The sequence below is a fragment of the Canis lupus genome, chromosome 24 (genome assembly GCF_011100685.1).
Source record: "Canis lupus familiaris isolate Mischka breed German Shepherd chromosome 24, alternate assembly UU_Cfam_GSD_1.0, whole genome shotgun sequence".
In the NCBI taxonomy this organism is placed as follows: Eukaryota; Metazoa; Chordata; class Mammalia; order Carnivora; family Canidae; genus Canis; species Canis lupus.
The window spans coordinates 3,999,681-4,024,068 of NC_049245.1; the positions used below are offsets into that span (position 1 = coordinate 3,999,681).

General features: G+C 43.5%; 1 protein-coding gene and 1 long non-coding RNA gene across 5 annotated transcripts in view; one reads left to right on the top strand and one right to left on the bottom strand.

The window, feature by feature from the left end:
- SLC24A3 (solute carrier family 24 member 3) overlaps window positions 1-24,388 on the bottom strand; it is a 481,529-nt gene that overhangs the window by 22,271 nt on the left and 434,870 nt on the right. For all 4 annotated transcript variants that reach the window (XM_038571460.1, XM_038571461.1, XM_038571462.1 and 1 more), the window contains 7 exons: window positions 22,813-22,866; window positions 18,243-18,376; window positions 16,276-16,436; window positions 15,227-15,497; window positions 8,270-8,436; window positions 7,008-7,122; window positions 5,585-5,697 (listed from right to left, as the gene is read on the bottom strand). In XM_038571460.1, coding sequence (XP_038427388.1) covers window positions 5,585-5,697; window positions 7,008-7,122; window positions 8,270-8,436; window positions 15,227-15,497; window positions 16,276-16,436; window positions 18,243-18,376; window positions 22,813-22,866 — 1,015 coding nt within the window. The remainder of the gene's footprint in view (window positions 1-5,584; window positions 5,698-7,007; window positions 7,123-8,269; window positions 8,437-15,226; window positions 15,498-16,275; window positions 16,437-18,242; window positions 18,377-22,812; window positions 22,867-24,388) is intronic.
- Window positions 2,825-10,295, top strand: LOC119865613. Its single transcript, XR_005377507.1, has 2 exons — window positions 2,825-2,974; window positions 9,864-10,295. It is a non-coding gene; the product is annotated as an uncharacterized LOC119865613 (long non-coding RNA).

The window sequence follows — 24,388 nt, forward strand, 5'->3', positions numbered from 1 at the left end:
TTGTTGCAGAATTATTTACAATAGCTAAGACCCGGAAGGAACCTAAGTGTTCATTAATAGATGAATTGATAAGGAAGATATAGTGGAATATTATACTGCCATAACAAAGGATCGGGTCATGCCTGACAACATGGATGGACTTAGAGGTTATTAGGATAAGTTAAATAAGTCAGACTGAGAAAGACAAATACTCTTATGATTCCACTCATAAATGGAATCTCATAAAGGAATAAGCAACAAAAAGCAGAATCAGACTTATAAATACAGAGAAGAAACTGGTGATTGCTAGAGGGGAGGAAAGTGGGATGCTAGGCAAAATGGGTGAAGGGGAATGGGAGATATAGGCCTCCAGTTATGAAATGAGTAAGCCATGGGAATAAAAGAGTATAAGGAATACAGTAAATGATACTGTAATAGTGATGTAATGGGACAGACGGTAGCTATATTTGTGTTGAACAAAGCATAATGTATAAACTTGTCAAAACGCTAAGTTGTACTCCTGAAACTAATGTAATATTGTGTGTCAACTATATTCAAATTTAAAAAATAAATTAAAAAATAGGTTAACAAAAAATTTCCTTTGAATTTTAAAAGTTCAAAATGAAATCTTTTCCACACATGGTTCTGAAACAACTGTATGTCCACATTCAAAAGAATGAAGCTGGACCCCTACCTCACACCATATATATATATTAAAAAATCTTGATTTCCCTGGGGTTCATGAACTGTTTATAGATTACATTACTGAATTTCTGCTTTCAAAAGAGAGGCCTGCATTGGACGTTTGTATTCTGGGAATAAAATGAATACCCCTCTGGAACTGAGTACAGAAGTAGCAACATTTGGATGAAAATGCAACAACATGTCTTTCTCCAGTCTCTTGACCAAAAGTTCCCCCAGGAGCACTCTCTTGTGTGTCATGGCTGTTGGCACAGAAGTAGCCTGTTTCTTGTCCTGTATTTTCCCCTCCACTTCAGTTAAAGGCAATCTTAAACCACAGAATTAGATGTGCTCCTTGCACAATCCCAGCAGAATGACCAAAGTGACCCAGTTATGTCATCTACAGATGGAAAACGTGAATTTGGGCCAAACATCTAATAGGGCCTGAATTTTTGTCTCCATGATTTCACCCTGTCACTAAGTCTGGGACCTGAAAAGCATATGTTTTCATGGCTGTGGGTGTTACTGAATGAGAATTATGCTTAATTTTCTGCACTCTGAAGAGTGTTGGGAGAATGTCAGAAGGACAGGAAAAGAGGGCAGATCATTGGGACTCATTTATGGCAGACAATGTGCTTTGCTGAATTGAAATTTTAGGTCTGATATCCATGTTCGGTCAGGGAGATTTCAAAGCTGGAGGGGAGGAACTGGTTTGCTTCTAAAATGAGTTTTGAGTTGCTGTTTTTATTTGGAAAGGTTTTGATTTCACCTTAGATGAGGTGCCTTGTAACCACAGTAAAGAAAAAATAAACACAATGGGTCTTAGGAACACAGGAAGGATGTACATCCCCTGTCCCTGTCTGTGCATTTCCCCACTAGAGAGAGTCCATGTGGTAAAAGTCTATTATTTATGGATCAAATTTCTAGTATATTTAGAGCACAGTTTCTTTCCATCTTTTTGCTGCCTGCTAGTCTCTTCACCAGAGGCAACAAAAAGTAGTTGAAATTCATAACTTTAATAAGAGATAAGTGGGGAAATGAAATAGAGGAACACCAGGATCTGTTGAGTTCTCCAGCAGATCCACACCCAGTGCTCTGATTTGGGTTAAGGGGCACAGAAGACAGGCAGAGTCAGGGGTGCCAATGAAGATGGAATCTAAAGGTGGACCGTGAAGTGGGAGACAGAATATTTCATAGAGCAAAGCTTGAGCCTGTGGAGGGAGGGATACACCCAAGCCTGAGTATGACTAACCAATGACTAGTATTTCCAAAGGAAGGTAAGTTGATTCAACACTTTTTTCATAGTTCAAGTATGTACATGCCCCATACTATGTGCCATGGGGAAGCTTACCCTCATGGAGCTTCTTGCGGTCAGAATGTCGAGGTAAAGCACGTGTTTAAAAAAAAAAAAAAGAATAGAAGATTGCCATGAAGCTGTCCTCTGAATCTCAGGAACGAAGTAAAGACAAATTAAAATGTAAGGAATACTGTCATTTGGAAAAATAATTAGGCATGTGTAAAGAGCTTTAAAGTGCTTATATTCTATATAACAACTCTAGCCCTGGGAAAATAACCTCAAATGCTAATACAGTTTTATGTACAATTTTTATATATCTCTAAAATCTATAAGATCAATGTACAAAGATGTGTATTGTATCATTATTTATAACCATGAAAATCTTGAAGCAATATGTATCTAACAGCAGCATCATGGTTACGTAAATTTTAGTGTAATAAGAATATGAGGTTGCCTTTAAAGATGATGTTTCTAGTAAGATTTTAAGAAAAACATGTTTGCTATATTAAGGAGTGAAAAAAAAAGCAATGCACACAATTGTACAGCGAAGTCTCAGCTATGTAAACCAAAGTGGAAAGAAAAATATGCTGACATATTAACAATTGATATTTATAGACTGAACTGTGCATAATTTTTATTGCATCCTCTGACCCCACAGAGTCGCATGGGTGGCCACAGCCACATGTGGCTACCTAAATTGAAATTAATTAGAATCAAATTAAAATAAAAAATCCAGGTCTTCACTTGAACCAGCCACATTTTAAGTTATTAAATAGTCTCATGGAGCTTTTGGCTACTCTATATGACAGTACAATATAGAACACTTCCATCATTATAGAAAGTTCTATTGGGCAGGCACTGCTCCAGAGTATTCTATAATTAGAGTTTCTCTAATTTTTGATGAAGACCATGTGCTATTTTTCTAATCAGAAAAAAGGAATAACAAAGTCAAGTTAAGATGATTTGACTGTAGAAAAACCTGAGAGATGATGTGAGGAATGGCAAGACAGAATCAAGGTGAACTTGTATTTTAAGGAAGAGTGACTTTAATGAGAGATATTCAGTATAATAGATAATACTGTCCTCACCTTAAGTACAGGAATAGTGTGTTAACTGGGAGAGTCCACACATGGCCCAGAAAAAGGAGTTCAAAGAGGCAGGATTGGTCAATGTGCTCCAGGATGGTTGTTGTGGCAGAGAGAAAAACCCTATGATATGGGTGGATGTCTCAGATAAAGCAACTCAGCAGCTCTGGTTTTATCCAGCAAATCCTCCTGTTGGGCTTCCACTCTCAACCTGACACCCTAGACTTTAGAGTCTGCTAGTGCCCACTGACACTTGCATGTCCTCTCTGTCCTTGATGCACAGTTAAACAAGTGTCCTGGAGCTTCCTATCTGGCACTTGTATATCTTACTACCATCTGTTTACATTCTAGCATATACATCAAACTCTTGTGAACTTGGTTGATGTGTGTCCCTTCATAATTGCCTGATGGACAACAATGTCACTCATAAAATCTTAGGAAGATTATCTGGAACCCTGTGACCACCCAGCGGATGATGTCCTTTCAGTGGTCAACTTGGAGGACATTTCTTCAGTGTCTATTTTACATGCATCACTTAAAAACATGAAGCAAGTTCAAGATTTAGGACAAGGGCTGTGAGTGAAATAGAAACAAGGGCTGTGGAGAGAGATGCCATTGGTGGTGGTGGTGGGGAGGGTCCAGAAAGGAATTCTGAATGAGACACACCTGGAAGAAGGGACATAATTTCCAATGGGAAGAGGTTGGGATGTGTGCATCTGAGGCAGAGTAGTCTTTAGTAGGAGGGGAAAGATCAGGAGATTCAGGCACAGTGACTCTGAGGGGCACTGGCTTGGCTTTACGCAATGTCTAAGACAGAGAGTAGTCTGGAGGTGTAATGTTTAGGGTGCACTGTTGGGGCTATTGAAGAACTGGCCTTTCTGGTGGGAATCTGTTGACATTACAAATAGGCAAGGCTAAGTGGTCCTTATCCCTGGGCTTAGGGCCCAGGATTAAAACTCATGCTGCTGAATCTCTCATAAAAGTCATCAAAGACATCATTTTCTAAATCAATATTGTATTGTCATGGAAGTTTGGATATCATTATTTGTTTATTGTCTGATGAGCACTCACATGATCTGACCCTGCCTAGTCTCCCAACTGCCTCTCAAAGCATGGGGACCCTCCCCCAGGGTCACTCTATTCCATTTACACTGGATTTGCTTTTGTCTCTCCAACATGCCAATTGCATCTCTGCCTTAAAGCCTTTCCACTTGCTGTTCTTTTTGCCTGGAATGCTCCATGCTGCCCCAATTTCCCCATGGCTGTTCTCTCTACTCATTCAGATTTCATGTCATAGTTCTCTCCTGAGAGAAGCCTTCCCCCAAGGGAATGTGGTCTTTCTCACCATGGTATTCCCCAATGTCACTGACAACAGAGGAGAGAGATCTCCACTCCTTAGAACACATTCTGCTTCTTTCCATCTCCTTGTGTTGATCTTCACCCTCTGGTGAAATTTCTCAGCCAAGAGGTAACTTCAGATGAACCAAAAACACGTGGACTTTCTGCATGGATTTCAATTTCATTGCATCTGGCTGGACCTTCCCTAGTTGAAACAGCCATTCACCAAGGAGCTTGGAGGACAACCATCATCTGATAAAATAGGCCATCATATTTTCTTCAGGATACACAATTACTTAACAACAAATTGTGTAGATAGACCTAGGTAATGCTCAGTAGCACATTTAGAGAACCAGCACTGGGCTGGGTGTAAAAACTCTGGAGCACATTATTCTTTTCTTCCTGTGTCTTCCTGTGCAAAAATCTTGAATTGCAGCGTCTTCCTCAGTCAGTCCTCAGACAGTGTCTTGGACAGAATTGCCATCAGCAGAAGGGGAATATTTTAACAAATTGGGAAAGAGGGCCGTACCCACTGTGTCACTCACCTACACATATATCTGAAATCACAATCAGCTTAGCCTCGAGAAACAGCATGGAGCCCATCATCTCGGGGTCTGACTGTCATCAGATCTCTGGGAGGGAGGAAGGGCATTTTGCATTTTTTGTCCCTTCCTTCATGAATGAAATTATTTTGCCCACAAAGCAAACACACCAGACAGGGGGTGGCAGATGATGGTCCATAGGCCAAATGTGGCCAGCCTCCTATTTTTGCATCATCTATGAGTTAAAAATGATTTTTCTATTTTGCAATGGTTAAGAAGAATGAAAAGAATCCTATATCACAGATCGTGACATGTAAAAATCATAAAGAATTCAAATTTCAGTTTCTGTACAGAAAGTTGCATTGAAACAGCCACACTCGCTCATTTACACATTGTCTACAGCTAGGGCAACAGAGGTGGATAGTTGTGACAGAGACCATTTGGCCCACAAAGCCCAAAGTGTTACTATCTGGCCCTTCACAGAATAAGTTTGCCAATCCTGTTTTCAAGGCCTGAATTTCCCCACAAGCCTGATTTTGGAAGGTCTTCAATGAGGAAGAGTTTATCTCTCAACAATTAGTATTTCCACATCACCTTTGCCCTGAAAACAGTGTCCCCAAAGCCCAAGACTTGAAGAGGAATCACAGGCAAAACCAACTCACGTAGGATCCATAGTCCACAGCCAGGGTCTGTAGGGCCCATGGGAGACCAAGGCCAATGAGGATATCAAACACATTGCTCCCAATAGAGTTGGACACAGCCATGTCTCCCATGCCTGCAAAGAAAAGAGGTCACTTAAGTGAAGAGGGGATCTGAGGCTAGTACAGGGGCCTTCCAAAAGGACTCTCTTAACCCTTGATCTGACAGCCAGAGACTTAGCAGCAGGTTTGCTAGCTCATTTGCTAGATGGTTCCCTCCCAGGCTACCACCCTTATTTTCAATAGAATATGTATTTTCAGTAGAAAGGGATGGAATAGAACAGGTCAGAATAGAATGAAATGCACCTTCCACTGAACTGTTGACCTTTCAACATGATCATTAGCTAAATGTGAATGTTTGCAAAAGCCAAATATAGTTCCCCAAATTCTGAAGCATCCTTATAGAAAGGACAAACTCGACAGTGCTATTAAGCCTCTCATGAGCTCACCAACTCATATGTTAGTACCATCTCCCAACTGCTCTACACTGTCTTTAATTCTTTTTCTAAGTAGTTGAGCACTATTAAGAAAAATAATGTAAGCAGTGGAATTTTGTGAGGACTTCTAGGGGACACTGTGCTAAGTGTTGTAGCTGCACACTGTGTTTGTTGAAAACAAATGCAATCTAGCACAAATCAGTCACATAAATTAGAATGGGTGCCGGCGAAGGGCATGGCCATCTGGAAGGGGCATCCATCTGTGAGCTTGGTTTTGAAGGAGGGGAGGCTCTGCCATACACTGAGGACTGACCTGTGGCAACCACCACTGCCAGGGTCCTGCAGCTGGGTAGACCATAGGAGTCTGCCTTCTCTAAGTTTTGGTTTCCTCATCCATCAAATGGGGTCTGATTTTCTCTACCCTGTAGAGTTGTTTAAATAAGATAACGTCCCTAAGCTGCTTTGTTTGATGTGTGGCACTCAGCAAAGGTTAGCTATCTTTACATTTACGACTATTTTTAATAATAGAAGGATGGTAACACAAGCTCCAAATGGGGCTTTGCATGCTACCTAGAAATGTCTGCCTTTCTTTCTTTTTTTTAAATTTTATTGATTTATTCATGAAGACACACAGAGAGAGGCAGAGACATAGGCAGAGGGAGAAGCAGGCTCCCTGTGGGGAGCCCGATGTGGGACTTGATCCCCAGATCAGGGTCACACCCAAAGGCAGACGCTCAACCACTGAGCCACCCAGGTGTCCCCATCTCTGCCTTTCTTAACGGTAGATCTTCTTCCTCTGTTCTTTTGATTCCAGTTAGCTTTTTAACCAACAGTGCACTGAAGTCACCCATCACCCTTGATAATTGCCATGTGGATCCCCTAAAGCTCCCCCTACCCAGAGGAGACCCCTTTCTTCCCTATCCCCACCCCCATCTAACTGGAGATCCCACCTTGTCGGGCCACAATGAGGCTGGCCATGCAATCGGGCACACTGGTTCCAGCTGCCAGGAAAGTGATCCCCATGATGACATCAGGAATCCCCAGTGTGTATCCAATGATTGTGACCTGGAAGAAGCAGGAAGAGGTAGTGAGCTGGGGGTTGATGCCAGCTCTACCTGCCAGTGGATCCTCTGCCCAAGAAGAACAGAAGGCTGCAGTCTGAGTGGTCTGCCCAGGGGGAAATGTCTGCTCTCCATATCAGTGTAGATGGCAAAGAACATTGAGTGGAGCAGACTGGGACTGCAGGTCAGGGGACCAGGGTGCAATTATGGAATCCATGTTTTCCAACCAGAGATTGGCATTTATACGTGTTCCTTTCAGGTGAGGCAGGAAGCTTGAGAGAGAAGAAACAGTTCCTGGGAAAAGGTGATTTGAGGACAGAATATCTGAACTTAGGATGGTCCTGGGAAACCCAAGATGGATGGCTGCCGTGCTGCACTGGACTAGGTTTGCTCCCTAGTTCAAAAGAAAAGTCAGAAATGGGCAATGAATTCTGGAGGGTTGTGTTTCCTAAACTGGCTTTCAGGCAGAGGCTGTTTTGAGCCATAACTCCACAATCAATGCCAGCCCTTGAATCCTTGTTTTAGCTTCAGAAGAGATCCTTGATGGTCACCTGGTCCAAGGGCCTTATTTTCTGGTTGACAAAACTGTGACTCAGTTAGAGGAAGTGGCTATGACAGCTGGGATTATGACTCCCCAATTCCTCATGTCTTTCCTTCATGCTCTTTGCCTTGTGGCTCTGCTATTCTTCTCACTAGAGCAGGTGGAGTATAGTTTCTCCACCACTGAGAGTGAGCAAAAGCCACAGGCCAAGGCAATGTTTCCACTGGCCCTCTGGCATTCAAACAATCTGCCATGAGAAGAGCATTACCCAGGTAGCCACAGGTCCACGGACAATGAGCCAACATATGGAGTAGACATGAAACCCACCCACGGCCTGAATCAAACACAACCATGCTGTGGCCTAAAGCAGAACTGCTCAGTCAGTGCTGGCTAAGATTCATCGAACCACACTCAACCTGCAGATATGTGAGCAGAACTTCTTGTGATTCAAAAGCACTGAGTTTAAGGGTTGTTTGGTATGCTGCTTATTGAGGCAATAGCTGACTGACAGTTACAGGGCTGAAACCACACTTGCTATTCCCCTCCGATTGAGTGCATTTTTTCTCTCTAAAGAGATCTAGCAATGCCATGGGGTCCTCAATACACTCACCATCCACACCATCATGTAGGAGAAAGCTGCTATCCATAATGTGGAAGAAGCAAATGTCACCATAAACCATTTTTCCCAGCGGGGCTTGTTGCAGTTGGGTACAGTGAAGTATAAGACAAAACTCAGTGGCCAGGTGAACACCCACTTCACTGTTTCCAGTTTTCCAGCTGGGAAAATAGGAAAGGCAAAAAAATTTAGTGAGTTTATTTCTCTGTTTTACCAGCCCTCCATGCTATTTTCCCTAGACATTTGTATCCTAATTGATGACCTGTGAAATAAGCCTTATTATGTTGTTCTTTTCATAAAGGACACAAATAGTTTTCCACCAGCGACAAAACCTGGTGTACAAAATCAGGCAGGATAAAAACAATTATCCACTGCTCACCTGCTAGCTAGGCACCCAAATGACAGAGGAGTCACTTCTGAGTGCAGGGCTGGGAGGATGGTTTGGCACATAGGGCCAGGTGGGAAAGGATGAGGAAGATTCTCAGACACAAAGGGAGAGGAGTGTGTGGGGTGTGGGTGAAGGTCGGGGAGGGGAGCTGGAAGACCACCAGTCTTTTTGGGGTCTGTTCTCCCCGCAGTTAGATAACAAAGATCTTGCAGATTATAAGGTGTCAGTGGTCACAGCGCCACCTAGTGGATTTGCTCAACATTGTCTGTCAACTCACCAAAATCTTGAAAGAGGATTTGAAAGATCTCAAGGTTGTCAAGGTTGCTTGGGAGTTTGTATCTCACGCTAATGTGAATTTTCAAATTAGTCATTGATTTCTGGCTCTCTAAATACCTGCTGCCATGGATGAGGTGATGGATCGGCTGGTAATGACCTGATCCTATCATCTCTGTGTTGCCTGAACTCTATGTCTCAGACACCCATAAATGCTTATTTTGGTGACTATATTGCCATGAGTTCCTTGTAGCCTCAGATCTCATAAACATATCAATTCTCCTCTACCCTTTATTACCATCCTGCTTAAGTGCTAATACCTCTGGTAAGAAATATGCATTGTATATTGTATATACTCCCTGCTTCAATGGAGATAACATCTCTGCCTTCCAGAAAGTTCCCCCAGCTTCTTTCTAGTCAACCTTCCACCCTCTACGGTCATAGGTTAGTTTTTCCTGTTATCCACCTTCAAATAAAGAAAATCATACAGTATGTGATTTTAGTCAACCACCTTCTTTTAGTCAATATGTGTTTTGAGGTTGATTCGTGCGTGTGTCAGGAATTCATTCTTCTTAATTGCTGTGTAGTGTTCCATCCTATGAATACACAATTTGTTAATCCATCCTCCTGTGGATGGGAATTTGAGTTCTTGCCAGTTTTCAGGTATTACAACTCAAGTGGCTATGAGCATTTTTGTACACTTTGTTTTGTGGGTATGTTTTTATTTCTCTTGGGCAAAGACCCAGGAGTAGAATTGCTGAGTCACAGGGTTCGTGTTTATTTAACTTTGCAAGAAACTGCCAAGCACTTTTCCAAAATGATTGTCCCATTTTATACTCCTACCAGAGTTGAGGCATTTTTTAAATTATACTTTGCACAGTGATTAATAAAATGTTAAATGAAATTTATTTTGTAATTTTATGCCAGTATCCAGCACTTTTCCAATTAGCTGCTATGCGGATATGAAGATGGGAATGGATGGATGACAACATTGGGACTGTCTGGCTGGATTTCAGAGCAAGAAAGCTATCAGATGTTTTCTGTGAGGGGCTTCCAAATGCAGTAGAATCCAGAGTACAGTAAGACCCTTGGATCCCATAGGCGTCCTGATTCTGCAGGCTCTTAAATCCAGGACTGTGGTGATATCATTTATCCATCTGAGGCTCTGGGGATCCCCTCACTGGCCTTCCAGTCTTGCCGATGCCCTCACACAGAGAGACTTGGCCCAGTTTAAAATACACACCCCATCAAAGTTACAAAGCGATACTCAAATGGGAAGAGAAATAACTGCAATCTGGCTCTTTGTCATTCTCCAGAAAATTAAAAAAAAAAAAAAAAAGGAAAGAAATCAGAACTTAAGACTGTAGGAGCTTAGAAAATGATATTGATTAAGTAAAGCTGCAAGCAGTACATGTGAGCACCAATGGATTTTGAGATTTTCCTCTTAGCTGCTTTAGAAAATTCTGACTTGACCCTGGAGGGGCCTTATATATGTGCCTTCATGATATATGTGCTTTCTATCAGTTATAGCTGCATTGTAACAACCACAAACTTACAGTAGAAATTCAATCAGTATCATCTGGAAGCTACCTTTAAACATAATGTAACAAATATAACTCCTTGAGCAAACCAACTGATACAGAAATGTGCTTTTTAAGTGATTATGAGGAGCAGGAGAAGTCAGAAAAGGAACATACTTATATTTTGGGGTATTCTTTTCAGTCTTTTTTTTCCTCCCGAAAAGTGTTTTTACCTATATGCACATGTAAATGTTTCTATTTCTGTTACTCAACAGTAAGACTTTCCTTCATGCGAGGGATAAGAATATATATATATACACACACAAAAGAATATATGCACAAATTATACTATGCATAGGTGTATATAATTCACACATATGTCATGTGTATTTACCTCTACGTATATTATATACATATATAAGCACAGGGATGTTAATATATGTGCACATTTTAGCTGACCTAAATTTCCACTTCTGAATAAAGGGGTAGAATGGCTTCCTTTCTCTTTGAATCAACAGTATTTCTGGACATTTTGTCATCTTTTCTTCCATTGCTATGTGGTCCAAACAGAGCACCCTGCTCCACCAGGGGCAGGTTTATTCCTTCACTCAACAAATATTCATTGAATGCCGCCCCTGCCAGTCTGTGCCACGTGCTGCTCCAGGTGCTGAGGATAGAACAGCGAGTTAGGAAAATCAGACTCCCTGTGCTTGAACCTGATGTACCAGTGATTATGTGATTTCTCGGAAGGCAGCCAGCAGCTGGGAGATGAAGCCAGTGACATGAAGCGGGGACTCTGAGCATTACAGTATCCCTTTGAGTGGGACTTGGCTCTAAAAAGCAGAAGACCTGTTCTTAAGTTGTATCCCTTATTGAGCTAATAAAGAAGCTTAATTCTATTGGGAAGAAAAAGCCATCACTCATTATTATGGACATAGAATTAAATATACCAATTTATTCTAACCACACAGGCAATAAAAATGTAGTGTTTTAGGATGGAGAATCCAGAAAAAAAGAAAAAAAAAAAAACAATTCCACCTAGGATAAACATACTCATATTTTTGTATGCTTCTTTGCAGTCTTTTTCTGTGAAAGTATGTTTGTCTATGTACACATATAAACATTTCTTTCTTTTTTTTGGAGTGAGAGGGAAAACGTGAGCAGGCGGGAGGGAGAAGGACAGAGCGAGAGGGAGAGAATCTTAAGCAGACTCCATGCCCAGCTTGGAACCTGATGCAGGGCTTAATCTCACGACCCTGAGATCATGACCTGAGTTGAAATTAAGAGGCGGATGCTTAAGCAACTGAGCCACCCAGGAGCCCAGGAGCCCCTATATGTAAACATTTCTACTTCTGTCAGCCAATAGTAAAGCTTCCCTCATGCAAGAGATAAGAATACATGTGCAATTTATATATATATCTATGTACATACACATATACTATGCCTAGATGTATATACAAATATATATGAATTTAACCTATATGTACATTTCATGCACATATAAAAACACAGATATGCTAATCTCTTGGCATATCTGCATATAAGCATACAACATAACATAAAAATGTATATTTTGTATGAATAAACACGTATATGTATACAATATACCAACCATACATGTGCACACTGCACATATATGCACACATACCTATATTCCAGTTTGCACATGTATGTGCACTATGTGCACACACAATATATGTGTCTGTGTGTACATGCATCCTCTATATGCCTATATTTACATACTTCCACATAGTTATCTATTCGTTACTTATACTCACTATAGTCAAGTCTTGGAAAGAAGAAAGCCCTACAGCTGAATGACATAAACACAGAAAGCCATGCACCTGCAGGATTACCATGAGAGGGAAAAACGATCTCATTATGTGGACAGAGCTTTTCCAGGCCAAAGGAACTGAGGGCAGAGGAACCGAATGTGGGGCTCCCTGGACTGAGTTCTGGCTCCTCAAGTGGCCTCTGCTGGCCCGCTCACTGCTGTGAGGAGTCCGCCTGCCCAAGGGAGGGCCTGCTGGACACTCAGCCTGTTAGCCTCAGATGGAAGTTCCTGAGTCCGGGAAAGGGGTTTGGCCTCTTTGGTGGGAACAGAAGATCATAGCTGGACAAACTTGCCCTCCATTTCAGAGGCAGCACCTGGCTCTGAATGAGGCTCCCCTGAAGCTCAGGAGAACTGTGAAGATTGCTGGTGTGACTCCAAGGGGCTACCCCCCTCACTGCCTCAGGTGTGGCCTACCGACAAAAGCAGCACCAATGTCACCTGGGGGCTTGTTATAAATGCAGAATCTTGAGCCCCTCATCAGACCTCTCGAGTCAGAGTTTGCATTTTATCAAGGATACCCAGGTGACAGGGCTGGTTGGTTCCATTTCCTTACTCGGTAGCTTGGGGCTCTGGAATGAAGCAGAGGCCCCAAGGAGTGGCAGGCCCCGTGCTTCCAAAGGATACAGGATGTCTCAGGTGGGGTTCCTGAGCCCACACCTGCAACCATGTCTCCACACACAAGGAGACAAGATGATGCGGCTGGAAGCCCCAGGCCTTCTCATCTGCAACTAACCACAGAGACGAGGAAGGGAGGCAAACAAGATACCTGGAAACCTCATAGTTGGGTCTGGCATCCATCCCATTTAGGTGAGGAAAAGGAAACAACTGACCTGAGAGGGACCCGTTTGTCCCACTAATAAGACCCAGTTGTGGCAACCAGATGAGTTGTCTGGTGTTACAGGTCCTTAGTCGTCTGCCTGGGGGGGTGTGCATGGGGCTTCTGGCCTTCGGGGGGGCCGATTCTGGCCCCTTATAGACTCTTCACCTGGCCTGAGAGCTTCTTTAATCAGTGAAACACTTCAGCAAAATAGGCATTTTTTTGGAGCTTGGTTATGGGCTGCCAATGGTGAACTCTTGAAAGCGTAGGCCAGGCTAGGCAGAATTTTAGAAGTAAGCCCTCAAGAGTCTGTGCCCTGATTCTCGGAACCTGTGAAGAGGAGGTGACTGTGCTATGCTGTGTAGCCAAATTAGTCTCCTGATGGGGGGTAATGCAGGTGGGCCTGGTCCAAGCCCCTCAAAAGCAGAAGGGGCAGTCCAAGAGACCAGACGTGTGAGAAGGACCGGAGGTGCCATTGCTGATTTGAATGCAGGCCATCTGGGGCAGTGAGCAACCCCCTCAAGTGACAGCCAGCAAGGAAACAGGGCTCAGCAATACAACCACAGGGAACTGGATTTTGCCAATAATCTGCCTTTGTTAGAGAGTGATTCTCCCTGGGGCCTCTGGGAAGGTCTATAGCCCTGTCTACACCTCCAGTATGGCCTTCGGAGCCTCTGAAGCCCAGCCAGGCGGTGCTGGACTTCTAACCTACAGAACTGGAGGCTAATCAACAGGTGTTGTTTGAAGCCGCTAAATTTGTGGTAATTTGTTATACAGCAATAGAAAAGGAACACAAAAGTGCATAAGGGAGAAACGGCCTGGTTGCTTAATTCTTAAAATGTTTTGTTGTCCTGGTTCATAGGGAAGAAGGTCACCAAGAAAAGGAGTCAAAGATGGCAAAATGGATAAAGAGCCAGCATGCTTTTTTTTTTTTTTTTTCTATCAAGATAAGCTGCTAACAAGTAATGATTTAACTCTGGCTGGGTGGCTTGGGAATTTGGGGTATAGGATCCGAGGGAATATTCTCTAGTTAGTTTTGAGATCTGAGGGGCCCTGAGGGGACACGGGAACAGTTCTGGTCCTAGTTTCACTTGCTAATCCCTGCACGACAGAAAGGCCTGACATCTGAAATTAACACAGAACTCTGACACTCCACATCCACATCCTATCATTAAATGGCTTTTGAAGTGGGTCAAGCAATCCTTTCCCAGAATTCACAGTTCTCCTATAATTTTAAACTCCTGGAGAAGTCATACACATTAATTAAGCCTCTTACACTTGACCAGGGTGCTCTTTCCTGAAACAGTTGGATGCTTCTGGACAGTGTAGTAAATAGGTAGAATTATTTGGGCTTGGTCCACCTGTTCCACTAAAGGGTGGGCTGGGGAGACAAGGTCTCTGGAATGGCCAACTCATTGTTGGGTAGCAGTCAAGGGAGGACACTGCTTTGGTGGCTGGGGTCCTGAATGCTACACATGTCTTGAGCCTCCCCTTCAAGATACCAGGGAACATTCCCTTGGCCAGCATCACTGTGTGAGATTTAGCTGGGGCCAGGATGCTTTTTGCCCAGGTCTGTATCTCCTGTGGTGTCTGTCTTAGAAACAAGCAGGTCATGGGAGAGAAGAAACCTGAATGGGGATAAGGGGCACGAAGTGAGCAAAAGAACAAAGGCCAACTGGGAAGTCTGCATGTTTCCCCCAGGCTGGCCTTGGCTGGTCAGCTCCCCCAGCCAAATGTAATGGGATGGGTGAAGGTGGATGAAGCACCTCTTCCCTTGAGCACCAAGCTGCCTTCCCAACATAGGTCACGTGCATTTCCTCCTTAGCACCAAAAGTTCCCACGGAACAGCTAAGAGAGGGTCTTCCTTCACAAAGGGCCAACAAATTATAAATTTGGTCAAAGGGCCCACATTTCAACCAGTGATCATTTGTTCCCATCTTGTTCATCTTTGGATCCTCTAAAACAGAGTTTTGCCCACTGTAGAAGTTAATATAATATAAATATTACCATATTCATATATAGTTCTCTGAATTGTCAAAAAGATCACCAAAATCAAGGACACCTACTCAGTGGCCTCAAAACAGCTCCCAACCCCAGCCTAGAACATAGGACCTCTTACAGGGGAGGTCGAATGGCGTGTATGGTCCTTCATCATCATCCTCATCCTCCTCTTCCTCTTCGTCATTCTCATTGTTCTCATTGTCCTCATTCTCATTCTCTGTCTCATTACCAGCCTCGGCAACAACATCATCCCTCCGAGTCCCATTCACTCCTCTGTCTGGGGCACTGCTGGGCCCTGTCCCGTTCTCCACAGTGTGCTTAATTGGGATTTTGATGGCCACCTCAGATTCTCCATTGGCGTAGGCCCTACTGTTTATCAGTCTTTGTCTCTGGAAAGAGAAAGGCACATTCTTAACACGGTCAGAGGTACTGGAGATGCTTACACTTAGAACACTGGCTAGTGGGATCTTTTTCAGGCATCTGATAAGAAGATGCTTCCAGGAGATTCTGCAGTGAAGTCTTTAGGGATTCCTCAAAGTGAGAAGAACTCAGACAACCTCCTTCTGGGAGGGAGGATTAACTTTTCATGACCCACTGGAACTTGCAAATCCCTTTAGAGGAAATTTCCTACGTATGCAGTTTAGATACACCTTTCTTTCCTACCAGTGTTCTTGATTCCCTGTGTGCTGCAGTATTATCTTTGTTCTCTGGACTGTAGGCATCCCTCGGTCAATACGTGAGAAAGTCACACAAATGTGTCTGGGCTAGTGTATCAATAAGGCTGCCACTCCAGAAAAAGGGATACACAGTAAAATTCAGGTCCAAGATGAAATTACTTTAAAGTAAGGCAACCTTGATTCACCAATTACCTCTGTGCAAGTTCATATCAGAGGGCTTTACCCAAATGAAAGATGAAAAGAAAAAGGTAGGTAGAAGGAAATAGAGTTTTTCTATATACCTGGGAGCCTGATCACGTCTGTTGACATATCGAGGGAAGAACAAGAACAAGGATGCACAGCTGGCCCCATGAGCAAAGATTCTGGGAAATAGCTAAGGGATGTTAAATATTGAGTTTGGTATTTCTGTTCTCAGACCAAGAAACTTTTCCCCCTTCCCAAAGTCTCCCACTCCTATACAGTGGCAAATAGAGTGTGCTTTTCCAGGTACCTCATTGATCAACATGCGGCTGGCCATGGAGAGTCGGGTCTTGGGGGGAAAGTGGCTGGTGATCATTATTCGAAGTCCAGCCTCAGAGAAAGAAAGCTGGTGAGGGTAGGCTGACAGCAGCTCGTCTACCATAATCACTGATGCTTTGCGGTGGAAATTGGCTAGAGAAATTAAAAACATGAAATAAAGATAACATTGAGGCTAGGAGCAGAAAAGAGACATTTAGCTTTCTCTCCCTTAGCCTCTCCCTCCTTCCCACCTATTCATTTATGATTCCATCCACCCACACATCTACCTGTCTATCCTTCCTTCCATCCACCCAATCATCCATCCATCCATCCATCCATCCATCCATCCATCCATCCATCCAAGGAGGTTTGTAGTGAGCAACATATGGAAAATAGTCAAACTCTTCTTTCCATGAGGCTCATTGATAGCTCTTTTGAAATGACTTGAAACAATTAAGTGTCATTCACTGGCATGGTAAGAATGAGTGATAACCTAAGCGAATTCCTTTGTCTCCTTAAAGGATTTTTTCCCCATTCCCCAGACCTGTGGCACAGGAAACACCCCAAAAATCTTTAGTAATCCTCTATGCCTTTCAAATGTCAACAATGTTCAATGTTCTGAGCTGTTAAAAGCTGCAAGTGGAGGGCTTTGTGGGGGAACGTGTACATTGTCATAGCCCAGCCTATGAGCAAGGCTGACAAAGGGGTGGGTAGGTGAGCTGGCCACATTACAGAGGCCCAAGGTCCAGAGCAGCCCAAATTGTTACACAACATTTGCTGGCAGGCCTGATCAAAACGTTTCAGCAAGGGCCAGGCCTCCTCTCTACGAATGTGCAACATGAGCATGCAGCTCACAGGTCCCTGGCCACACACTCTCCTGGTCGTCACTCTGGTTTTCCAAGCTGCTAAAGCATGAAATGATCTCTGGAAACACTGACTAATATGAGGTAGCTTTTCTCAGTTCCCTAAGAGTATTCTTTTTATGGTTATAAACTGTCCAGAAGAGAACAGAATAAGTGAAATCCATATGTGGGATGGCACTGAATACTCATCTTTTTGCTAAACATAACTAGAAAAGTGTATCAAATAATTGATTTCCAAATTCTAGTAATTACCCACAGATTTCAAACTCAGACATATACTTTGAAAATAACCTATACATTTTCTAATTTCTTTTTTGTTTTTTCCTGCAGAGCAACCATATGAGACCAAGAAGATATAAATCCACACATTTTTGGAGAAAGTTAAAAAAAAATTGAATGAAAGCCAAACACATTCTAAGGCTGATAAATGATAACTTTCTGTGTTCCTCTAAGAATGAATATTATTTATTAGTGAACACTATCTTAGTTCTGTTAGTTTATCAACTGCTTAATGAGAATCTATTGAAAATAATTACCTTGGAAAAAAAAAAAGGAGGGAGTGGTAACTTTCTAACATTATTTTATAGCTTGGAAACTGAGGTAATGTAGCCTGAAAGTAAATGTGGATATAAAAATGTACTAACAACAACTATCATTAATTGGGTATTTGACATATTTTATCTCCTTTATTCATTACAAAAATTATCCTCATTTTGCAGAAGAGAAAATTGAAGCTCAGAGAGGTTAAGTTAACTTGCTTCATGGTCACACAGCCAAAATGTGACAGAGTCAATACCTCAAGATCCCTGGTCTTTTCTCCTATACCATCATGTCCTAATTGCCCCGTGTCACTGCCAGCAAATGTTTTGCCCAAGAACTTCCACAAAGCTTTCCCAGGCAGCTCATCACCAGGTATGACTGCCCCAGGATGTCGCCAAAGGGAGACTGGGAGGCCCGTGAGCTCCTCTCCTTCGGTCTCCTCTGGGGCAGGTGGCATCCCACCAAGCCAGCCTCAGCACCCCAGGGGTGGCCGTGACAGTGGGTGCCAGGCAGCCTCCCGGAGCTCCCTCCTGGGACCCAGGCTGTCTGAGTTTACCTTTCTTGAGTAGCACCACAGTCGCATCACAATTACTGCTGTCGTCAATTTCAGCATTGTTGGCCAAACCGTTGACCATGTTCCCAGTGCCTTTCGTCCTCCTTTCGAAGCACTGATGGATGCAAGCGTTATATCTGAACAAAGTAATGAGCAGAAGAGTCCATCAGTGTTTGCTGTTCCCCCATCTCCTAGCCCTCACCCACTGTGCCCTGTGGCTCTCAGTTTAGGAACACTGTGGGGGACTCTGTGCCTCAAGTTATAATTATTATTATCCTGTCCTCCCATTTCCCCACAGAAAAATGCAGTCTGTCCTAGTTTCTGATTTATGTTAAGTGAAAATAAAACCAACAGCACATAAGTAAGTAGAGACACACTGCCTTCTTTGCAACTTTTCTAGGTGAGCAGAGAAACCCTGGGATTGAGTTCCCTTGCTTGAAGTCCATGCATGGAAGGGCCGTGATGAGACTTAGCAGGATGGGCAAGGTCTCCCTTCTCTCGGCCACGTCTCCAGGACCTTTGCTGTCAGGGATGTGCTGGGTGGGAGAAGGAGCAGGCATTACATCCATGCTGCTACCCAGTGCATCACAGTCTGTGTGCTACAGGCTGGCTGGCACTCTGGGTCTGTCGGTGCTTGGCTTTCTAAGATCAGAGGTTGGGGTCCTATGAATCTCTGTTTAAGTGTTGGGCCATAATTCCAGGTTCGGTGGGCTGTTGGCTTTCAGAGACCATTCTGGGCTATGATTAATTTGGAGTGCGATAATGTGTGGTGTTATGTGAAAGGTGAGTCCTTTTAGAGATGTAGACAGAGTTTTATAGATGAATTGGGATGCTGTCTGGGGCTTCATATCATGTGGAGGGAAGGAAACGGTGTGGGCTGTGGCTATTAGGGCTGATGGACGAGCATGGGAGGTTGTCATACTGATATGTTGGCTTTTGAAAATATTCAAATTCTGGGGCAGCCTTGGTGGCCCAGCGGTTTAGCGCTGCCTTCAGCCCAGGACATGATCCTGGAGACCCCGGGATCGAGTCCCATGTTGGGCTCCCTTCATGGAGCCTGCTTCTCCCTCTGCCTGTGTCTCTGCCTCTCTCTCTCTCTCTCTCTCTCTCTCTCTCTTTGTGTTTCTCATGAATAAATAAATAAAATCTTAAAAAAAGAGAAAATATTCAAATTCTTAATTAAAAGGTCTCCCCACTTTCTAGACTAAAGAATGTCTTGCCCACTGATAGAGCTATGGGGGAGAGGCAGTATTTCTGTCATCTTGACTCAGAATCCATTTCCCCACAGAGATACCAACTTGCACAGGGCTTTGCTTTGAAAGCACAACTGCGTGTTACACATCTATTTGGATTTGGATAACAAGGTATTATTATATGAACTTTCTTGAAATCAGATATTGGCTAATGACTCAACTATACTGTCACATTTCATGCTTACAAACAACCTTTGCTGGAGGTGTTATGAACCCTGTTTTGTAAGAGAGGAAACAGAGATTCAAAATGGCTAAATTACTTGGCCCAGGTCTTACTGCTAGCAAGTGGTGGAGTGTGAAGCTGTGACCAGGCAGGGCTGAATGTGAATCTCTTGACCTCAACCACCAGAATGGTGGTCTGGGGACCACCTGGGGACCAAATCCCAAAGAAGAGACCCAGATGTACAGAAATCAATCCTCACCAAGGCCAGGTATGCCTCATGCTCCCTTAAGATTTCCATCTACTTGGCCAAACTGACATTGCTCTTTTGACCTTCAGACAGAATGTTTAAAGTCATCCACCCAGGAGGCAGCTGACAACTCTAATATATGCTGTTTTTAACTGCTGCTATTCAGTTTTAAATTTTTTAATTGAATGTTTTCAATTTTGTGCTTGCACCCTGAAGCTATTTTATTGTGGAGCATGCAATTTTATAAATCAGATTTTATAAAACCCCATGATTAAAGCCTCTGATTGAGGACAGGGATGGCTAAAGAGCAGAGATTTCAATTTAGAACTTGGAACCAGAATGTATGCAGAAAATTCTGTGAGCACAGTAGCTGCCATTCCCTGTTTTATTTGTATCCTGCTGGTTTGAACAGCTGGAAGGCTGGTAAAGTTGAGGCATCAGCAGAAACACACCTCATTAGCTTTCACACTGGGCATAGCTTGGGGGAGAGGAAAGAAATTGTTCACTGTGTTATCTTAATGTCCACACGTCCTGCCAGCAACCCCTGGGTTTTATAATGGCCTGATAGAGGGGTGCAGTGGTCACTAGATGCACACTAGCAAAGTACCTCAACTTTCCTTCTCTTTAGACCAGTTCTTGTGTAAGCCCTCCTTATTCTGTGAAACCTTCAGTGAATGCACTATGGGACATGCTATCATCTAAATTCAGATTCAAAACCGAAGATCAATGTTGGGCATAATAGCAGACACTCTGTCAATTCTTCTGGAATAATTGATTCACCTTTTCAAAGCAGAAGAAAAGGACTCTTGACTCTTTGGGAATGCAAATTCAGGGCTTCAAAAAGTAAAAAACAAAAAACAAAAAAAAAAGGGTGAAATAATCAAATTTAAAACACACTGAAAGACGATGTGTGTATTGTTGAGACCTCCCCATATGGCACTGGTTCCCTTAATGGTTTTGCTATTTGAGACAAAGGGGAGCAAGATGCCTTCAAAGGTTTTCCCTTTGGAATCTAGAAACTCTGAAAGGCCTTTGAGCCAATTCTGGTTTTCATGGGAGCCCATCAATGGGTATTTTTAAATGGAAGATGTTAGGGGTAAATAACGTGATTTCTCCATCAGTTTTCCCATTGTAACCCCACACTAGTACTTCAGAAATACCCTCTTCCAATAACAAGACCCAGATATCAGGTGTGAACACTGACCACTGGATAGCTCCTGAGGTGAGAGCTGGATGCCATATTGGGTGGACTGGCGGCAGACTGCTTATAGCCCACCAAGGATGTCACATAGGCCAGCTCCTACCTTTACTGTCCAGGTAATGTTTGCCAATGGCCACACTGATTTCTCAAGACAGGTCTCTCAGTGTCTCAGGTCTTAGTGGCCAGAATTAGTTTTTGTCAGACTTTAACAGCAAAGACAATCTGATATGTCACATTCCAGACCACTACCTGACATGTCCAAATTGGCAATTTCTGATCACATTGTACTTTCTTGCCCCCTGAGAAGGGAGTCACAAATGCTGGGCAAAGGATGGGTTAATTTAGAATGAAAGGAACAGTTCCCATGGGGTCCAGCAGCTGCAGCATGAAATGTCTCTGCATTATTTATGAGCTCCTCACCTCAATGGTACTTGGTACAAAGATGAACCAGCAGGTTCCCAGGCATGGTGCTTACATTTTGCCTTAGAGTGTGGGAAACACCAACAATATAACTCTTGATACAAATAGTAAGCTCCCCATACTTCAGGGGGGAAAAGAACATATGAAGTGGTGGTTTTAAAATATACCAGCAAATTCTTTGACATTTCTCCCTCCAAATAGTTAAGCAGATCCCTTGATAATGGGCTAGACTTATTCTTCTAATAAACAGAATATGTCAGAAATGGGACGCCTGGGTGGCTCAGCAGTTCAGCGCCTGCCTTTGGCCTAGGGTGTGATTCTGGAGTCCCAGGGTCATGTCCCGGGATCAAGTCCCATATCGGGCTCCTTGCATGCAGCCTGCTTCTCCCTCTGCCTGTGTCTCTGCCTCTCTCTCTCTCTCTGTGTCTCTCATGAATAAATAAATAAAATCTTAAAAAAAAGAATATGGCAGAAATGATGATTTGTGACTTGTGAGACCAGATTATAAAAGGTACTGAGGGTCCTTCTTGCTCTCTCTCTCTCTTGGCTCACCTGCTTCCGTGCTGTGGAGACACTCAACCAACCTAAGGAGAGGCCCATTTGCTGAGGAACTTAGGGCTTCAGCCAACTGCCAGCATCAGCTCACCAACAGGACAAGTGGCTCATTTTGCAGCCCCAGTTAAGTAGATGACAGCCACCTTGACCAACCTCTTAAGTACAATCTTGAGGAAGACCCTGAGCTAGAACTCTCTGGCTAAGTGCTCCTGGATGCCTAACTTGGAAGCTGTAAGAAGATAACTCATGCTCGTAGTTTTAAAACATTGCATTTTGGGGTCATTTGTTACATAGTGGTGGATGATGAATATGATACGAATAATGGAAGTCTGTAGAGATTCCATCCTTGGTTTTAGACACCTCTTAATTAGCTCTGGTCCCATCTTCGTCACCCTATATAGAAGCATAACTTAGTGAGTTTTACCTCCTTTCTTGTTATGAAAGAGAGTGAAAACAGCCAAAAGCTCAGTTGCCAGGTATTAAAGAGGGTACAGGATTTAGAGAGATGTCTCAAATTAAACACAGCTTGCATCACATGTGGGTTGGAAGGGGCTTTGCTATTGCAACTAATCAGAGCCACAGTGATTCACAGCAGGTTGCGGAGGGAACCAATGAGTCTATGATCATCTGCACCGAAAACCTACCCTGCCCCCGTTCCTCTTTCCACATTATCTCGTGGTGTTCAATGTAGGAAAGAGTTTTGGAAAAGAAAACCAACAAGGCATTTTACTTACTTCATGATGACAATATAGATGAGATACATCAGCACGAGGACTAAAGACTCCCACCTGCGTAAAACCAAGAACGGCTAGTTAAGAAAGTCACCACAGGCAGATGTGCAACACACCAGACTATTTCTAAAAATCCACGGGATGTGAAGGGCAGGCAAGCAGGGCAAGGAGGAGGTACGTGTGCCGACCACGTACACAAATACTTCCTGGTTCGTAGACATTTTCTACCTTGCACACAGCTTTCCATGGGCTTTCTTTTCCTTCTCTACCTAAAAGGATCTTCTGTTATTCACTCACCCAAAAGAGTTCTGTGAGAGTACAAGTCTCCCATAATATTGCTGAATATAGGCCTGTCTTTATAAATCTGTCCACAGTTTAATCATTCACGAACAGTATTCGGATATATTTACAAAGGGCAAACTAGAGGAATTGACAGGGGTGACCGAAGGATTGCTGGATAGGAGTAACAAGGCATACAGAGAGAGAGAGAGGGAGGGGAAGGGATGGGGGGGCAGGGGGATAGAGGAGAGAGAAGGAGAGAGAAAAGGGAAGGGGAAGGGGGAGCACGGAAGGTACCAGCTCCCTTCCGTGATAAGAAGGGATAAGAACGGACAAGTGGGAAATAGTCAAGAGAAAGAAAGAAAAAAGTAATGAAATCAAGGTACTGGACTGTACCTTGAACTTCTGATAATTTGAATACTTCTATTTTCTTCATTTGAGTAACTTTCAGTTTCGAAACCAGGGAATTTGATTTCTAGGTTCCCCTTTTAGCTGTAAAATTGGGGAGTAATTCTGGTTTCGAGAAAAGTTTACTGCACAACGGCCTATGAAGAAATTCTAGGTTATGTCTCCCCTTCCTGGTTCTTCTTTTTTCTTTCTCAAGTTGCATGTCTAAAAACGGACCCTTGGGAAATACGTGGTCAAATGTACAAAGGCTGCACACAGGGGTTTGCTGCAGCCGTGTTTATGGCCGTGAAGTGTTGGAGAGCAGGAGACAGTTGTCAGAGGAGGCTGGGTCTACATGTTACAGTAAGTCCGTCCACACAGTGGGCTCCTGTGCATCAGTTCAGTCACTATGCAAACTGTGTGCATGTATCTGGGATAGAAAGTGCTCTTGCCACTACTCAGAGAAGAAATCAGGGGGTGCAAATCTCTCGCCCTCCACGTTTTTCAGCTTCTCTGAGCAAACCATCTCAAGCGCTGCATGCACTGCCCTGCAGCACCTCCCAGTCACTCACAAATTCCTCGAGTCTAGCATCCACTGCCATCCGTGCCCTGACACACTGGTCTGGGGCACCAGTGACCCCAGGCGTGGCTGACTGCCTGCCCTCCTGCATGCCACACTCTGTCCTGACTTCTGAGACTTGCACTGCTGGTTTCCCTCCTGTCATCCCCCTAACTTCTCTTCTCCTTCCCTCTGCCTCCTCCACTTCCTCAGGTGAGCCTCTAAATACAGGACGTTCTTCTCTTTTTGCCTACACGTCCTCCCTAGGTGATGTCATCTAGTCCCGCTGTAATTGCGGGCCGAACACACCCCGCCGGCATCCTGGCACCGGGGCTTCTCTCCACCCTCAACGGG